Source organism: Pterocles gutturalis, unplaced genomic scaffold (assembly GCF_000699245.1).
Source record: "Pterocles gutturalis isolate BGI_N339 unplaced genomic scaffold, ASM69924v1 C12344007, whole genome shotgun sequence".
Taxonomy (NCBI): domain Eukaryota; kingdom Metazoa; phylum Chordata; class Aves; order Pterocliformes; family Pteroclidae; genus Pterocles; species Pterocles gutturalis.
In genome coordinates, this window is record NW_010155932.1 from 1,742 (window position 1) to 7,500 (window position 5,759).

Consider the following 5,759-nt stretch of genomic DNA (forward strand, 5'->3'; position numbering starts at 1 on the left):
ATGAGACGTGGCTCGTTCATACCTAAGGGGGTTCCTGGTGCAACTGGAGCTTGGTGGTGGATCCATGCCGCTGTGAGTTCGAAAGCCCTGGCTTTTGGCTGAGTGTATCTTGGCTTGTTGCCATGGCCAAAGCTTGTTCGTGTGGAACTGCAGCGTCTGGCTGCTGTGAAGGATTAGCTCCTTGGAGCAGCAAGGGAGAGCTGGCTGAAGCAGGGAATGGTGTTCCTGCTGTGTGGAGGTGGTGACTCACTTCTGGCAGACAGCCTCGGCAATCCTGTGTTAGCTCTCAGAGTGGCGAGGGGTTATGGCCAGGGACTTCATCCTTTCTAAGAACTGCGCTGCTGATGCTCTCTGTCCTTTCTACTGCTTTTATCTGTGAGCAGCTCCAATTTCTTTGATTACATTGCAGTCTTGCTGTCCCAGCTGAGGTCTCCAAGCTGCTCTGGCTCCCATTTTTCCTAGTTCCTACTCCAGACCCTCCCCAAATCCTCCTGCTTCCCCTAGCACACTTCCAAATCTGTAATGTGGTAATAGCTTCTCCTGGCTGTACTACTTCCAGTTGCCTTATTCTTTGTCCTCAGCTCTTCAGCTCTAGACTATGCAAAATGAGCTCTTTCAGGTATCTTTTCCCCCTGATTCAACCTACTCCCTGCCTCATCCTCTCATACCCCATCTGGCTTCCCAGCCGTCAGGGACGGCCACACCAATCTCATTCTGATTTAAGCTGCCCTCGCTTCCTATTTGCTGCTCCCTCTGGGTTGCTCCTATTTTTGTCTGAATCCACCCCCGTGATTGCTCCCACTCGGTGCAAATGCAGCTCCTTCCCTGCTCTGCTTCAGAAACCAGACTAGGACCTGCAGTGTTCTCATGGCAACACACTCACTCCTGATCCGCTTCAGAGCTGTGTCTGCTCCCTGCCTGGGGTCGTCACCTCGGAGCTGTGCACCCAAGTCTTCAGATGAAGGACAGTCACACACTAACTAGAACGGGGGGCTTTGGAGGCAGTTCCAAGGTGAAAGCAAGGCTGGTGGTTGAGAAGTGGTGCTGTGAGGAGGCAGTAAGTTGTGGGATACTTGCCTCCACAGTCTTGGTTGGCTTATTTTCTTCTACAGCCATGGGTTCACATTGTCCAGCAGTTCCTGGAGAGCTGCTGGAGCCAAATGGGTGAGTTACACTTGAATTACTGCAGCTGTGGATTGGCCAGTGTTACTCCAGGCTATGTGAGAGCAGTGACTGTTTGATTGCTGCGGCTCTGAATGGTTCAAGGAATGCAATGCTGTGAAGAGCATATTTTGCCACAACAGCATGAAGCGCTCTCTTTGGGGAAGGTCTTCCTGGCACCTCTAGTGGGATTGCCCTGCCAGTGCTCCTCATGCGTTTTGGGCCATCCACTCAGCCATGTTAAAGTGCTGAGAAAAGCTGCCTGTCTGGCACACTTGCGTCTTTCCTAAGCTCCTTTGAGGTTTCACAGAGTTTGTTTTATATTGTCTGTCTTTACAGCCTGATGTGAAGTTGGTAGGTTAAGAGCCGGCTGTGCCTTCTCTGAAATGTCTCTGTGCACCTTGCCATAGCCAGCTTCCAAACCTTAGAGTTATCTGGGTACATGAAGGTCTTATTTTTGTATTTTTAAGAAGAGCCCTAGTATCTAATCTAGCTATGAAAAAGGTAAGAAAGTGTGACCCTGTAGTTTCTGCAGTGTCCTTTTAATGGTCTGCCCTGATAGTACCTCAGATGTTCTCAGCCTGGCAGAGCACTTCCCCCTGTCCAGCTCAGGGGTGAAGAGCTGGTCATTTCAGCTCTGTGCACTCTCCTCAGAGGAAGATAAAGTACCAGCAGCTCTAGCCTTGTCCCAGCCCAGAGGAGCAGAGCCACACTGCTTCCCCACCCTCAGAAAATCCTGAAGTGCCAGAGAGGATAGATCTTGGTCACTACCGATAAGGGATCTGTGCTCTTGGTGCCTGGGCTTTTTCTGGCTTGCTACCAATGAAATGAGGCAACAAGACACTTCCAGTCACAGACACATTTATTCTTCCATATCTGTACAGCTGATAGATCAGCGCATGCTTCAGGCAGCAGTATCTAGAGAAATCTTCTCCTGCTAGTAGGGTAAATAAACTACGGTTGCTGTATTATGAGCCTACATGGATGCTTACCTGTTTCCAGGCTGGGAGTGCCAACTGCACTTGAGTTAGGGGAAAAGAAACCCACAAGGAAAAAAAAAAAGTAGGAACTTTGATTTTTCACATCCAAACGTGATGGGAGAAGAAACACCAGTTTCTGTCTCTTGACCCTTGCCATAGCTATGGCTTTGAGATGCGATGCTGTCATCTCCTGGCAAGCTCCCTGCTTATCTACAGACGATGTATGCCACATCCCTTTGTGTCCGTGTTCCGCAGTGTCACAGCCACATCCCCAAAATAACAAGTCTTTTGCCAAGCAATGCCATTCTTCTATGAGGAGGAGATGCACAGTCAAGAGTGGGAAATTCCCAGTGGGAAGAATGGGAGCTTGCCCGTGAGGTTCCAGCAGACAGTGCTCTCATCTGAGCACATCGGAGCCTGTGAGCTCTGCTCCGAAGGACTGCTTGGCAAGGACAAGGACAGTCTGTGGCGGGTAAGGCGAGAACAACAAAACAGGCCACACACAACAGGAATGCTGCACTATCCGTCCTCCCGCTAGGACCGGAGAAACCGGCAGCAGCAGGAAGTAAATGGGATGTGTTAAATACCTTCAAATGGCGTAATCTCTTGGATTCTGTTTCCTGAGGGTCTGCAGAACATCCTCGAGAAGTGATAGCCCCAAATCCACTTTGAAGGACAGGAAGGGATCGGACAGGTCAGAAAGAGCCGTGCCGTTCTGGGAACCTGTCTCTGCGGTCCCGCAGTCTGTAGCCTGGTCCTTGTGGAACTGGGTTTGAGTGGCTTTGTGGTATTGATGAGTAGCACCAGAAAAGGAGATGTCGGAGTGAGAATCTGTGCGGTCGATGATGTTGGGGCAGCTAGAACTGTCCAGGTACAGCCGGGGAGGCTTGGGAGGCGCCTGTGCCTTGGCCAGGTTTTGCTCGCTCTGACACGACAGGTAATCAGACTTATCCTTCAGATCCCTCAAGCCTTCCCTCTTCTGGCACTGCCCATCAGTGTCCAGAGTGTGGCTGTTCTGGTTCAAGATGATGACTTGGTTGCCCAGCTTTTTGTGTCTCCTGAGTGAGAAACGTCTGAAGAACGTTGTGGACTTGATGGAGCCTCTCCGCCAAGTATCCATGCTGGTGAACGGCAAGGAGGAGGAAACTGCTGACTCTTCACAGGCAGGTGTTGAACTTCAGTCGCAGAATCAGCAGCAAGCCACACAACAGGAACAACCTCTTCCGTCCCCGTTCCTGGAGCTGGAAGGAAAACAGAGAGGCTGGTGTTGCAGGAAATGCAAACTTCACACTACGTCCCTGTGTTTAGGAGCGATTGGCCTGTCCTATAAGGAGTCTCCTTCTTCAGTGGAGAGGGAACAGCAATGTCTGAGCTTATTAAATTTGTGCTGCAGAAACAAGCTGGTGAAGAAAAGCAAAGGCACACAGTCACCATGAGAACAGATTTAATCGAGCATCTAGAACAGAAGGGCACTTTGGTGCCATGGTAACCAGCCACCTTCATGGTGGAGGGCACAGTATAAAAATCTCCGTGGGTGGTTAGGAAGGGAGACGGTGACTCAGTCACACTGAAGGAAACCAATGAAATACAGTCAAATGGAAATTTTAAAAAGCGACAAAACACAGATGTAAAAGAGAAACGTTAGGAAAATTGGATGCAAAATAGACTTACGCTGTGTCGGAGCAGCACCCGGGTCTAACAGGCGGCGAGGAGGAAATGCTGAAGCTCTTGGAGAACTGTGACCACCACGTTCACCAGTATGCTTGGATGGTGGAAGAAGCAAGTCCAGGGACGATTCAGCCGGGTTGGACCTGGAATGCTAAAAATCCCCAATGCCTCCTTCTCTTCATCTGCCTCCCGTCAGAGCTTCCCAGGCTGCGGTTCCGTGTGCGTATGCGTTTGTTTTGAGCCAAGCCCTTGCTGAGTCAGCCACGTCAGAAACTGGGTTTTACACTATTGGTAATTGCCAGGATTGCAGGAAGTAGGTGTGGAGAACGGCAAAGCATCAGCCCACACTCTGCCTGGGGAGAACACGAGCTCCCTCAGAGGCACCCGGATCGCTCGGGAACTGTTGGCGTGAATGTTGACTTGTAGCCCATTCTGTATCGGGCTGTTTTTTCTCTCGGTGCTCTCCCTTCTGCCACTGCTGATGACTTGTTGTATCAGCAGGCTCCCAAATGAGGCCAGAAATAATCTCCTGTCTGTTTTAAATTTAAATGCAGAGCGAGAGGTAGTCATTCGGGTTTGTGCGGGTGATTCATCCGCATGAGTCTCATGCGGGCTATTGCATTCCGCCAAATGGCAGTGGGTAGCTGCGGTTAGTGGACAGGAACTTTGAAGAAACCTGGTTCTGCCACTGCAGGCTGATACCATCTGGTGCTTTCTCGGACACTGACAATCTGTGCTGTGCAGTACCAAAAGGTCCAGTCATGCAGCTCCTACAATACCTGTTGTGGTGTGTTAGTCTCTCAATTTCCTGATCTAGGTTTCTCCTCTCTTGTGGGCTTCTCTTTGGTCCTGGCAGCTAGACACTCTGCAGCTGGAGGAACCAGTTTGCTGGCACATGATAATAAACCTGCACTTGCCCTATTTTCATGCAGAATCTTATTTAGCTATTCTAGTGCCTTTTCATCCCTTCTCTTTTCCATGGAAGATGTCCTTAAATCACCACTACATCTAGTTCCTAGAAAAATGAACATGATTTTTTTTTTCATTCACCTTCTGTCAGGATGCTTTTATTTCTACCTGAACTGTCAAGCAAATGAGGTGGATGTTTCCAAGCATTGCCGAGCTTTGAATCCATCTGAAATAGGAAGGCCACCTACTAATGTTAAACGGCTTTTGAAAGCAGAGTGCCAACAGCACGGCTCTGCTCTGCGACGGCAGCTGTCATCGGCTGCCCACATGGATGAGGTAGAGTCTGCAATCACCGCTCAGTTGATGTGGCAGCTGCCACCACACACAGCAGAAAGGCTCCGAGCACTTTTGAGAACTGACACACTCTTTTGTCAGGTTTGGGAACATACCTGGTGGTTTTCTTTCTGCAGCCACTTCCATGACTAAGCCACAGAAACGTTGGATTTTTTTTTTTTTTAATGGCTTTAGCCTTTATAACGGATGAAGTGTACGCTGGACGTTGTGCACCAGCGTTGTACGTGCAGAGCAACCTTGTCATCCAGCATAACCAGCCACAGCGAGGCCAACAGTGCTTCCCCCTCCAGCCTCGCTGGGAGCAGGGCGCAGCTCGAGCAGCCAAGGGTAATTCGGGCTCCCTGCCTGGCCCCCTCTTTGTCAGTCCCACGTGCTGAAGCTGGCTGTTTGCTGTAGGTTGGGCGGTTTTTGTGCCTCACCTGATTTCTCTGGGGTCACGCTGCTGTGAACCACCACCCTGACTCAGATGTCCATGGTTGGACATGGTGGTTTATAGAGAGGGGACTGGGGTATGGACTGTCTTTGACGGGCTGCGTTTGTTTTCTGCTCCCAGGCATCGGTGGTATCGGAACGGGATTATGAGAGCCTGGTGATGATGCGGATGCGCCAAGCGGCAGAGAGGCAGCAGCTCATCGAGCAGCTCAAGCGGGAAGACGAGGAAGAGTCTCACACCTAGCGTGAGAGTAT

The 5,759-nt window shown here is 50.4% G+C and overlaps 1 protein-coding gene across 1 annotated transcript; it reads right to left on the bottom strand.

Moving 5' to 3' along the window:
* Positions 1-2,730: 2,730 nt before the first annotated feature.
* LOC104458405 (chromosome unknown open reading frame, human C15orf62) lies at positions 2,731-3,261 on the bottom strand. Its single transcript, XM_010086284.1, has one exon. It carries the CDS (start codon positions 3,259-3,261, stop codon positions 2,731-2,733), a length of 531 nt encoding a protein of 176 aa, XP_010084586.1.
* Positions 3,262-5,759: the final 2,498 nt, after the last annotated feature.

Excerpts from the sequence above, each read along its gene's own strand:
- LOC104458405 (XM_010086284.1), bottom strand. The coding sequence starts at position 3,261 with ATGGATACTTGGCGGAGAGGCTCCATCAAGTCCACAACGTTCTTCAGA.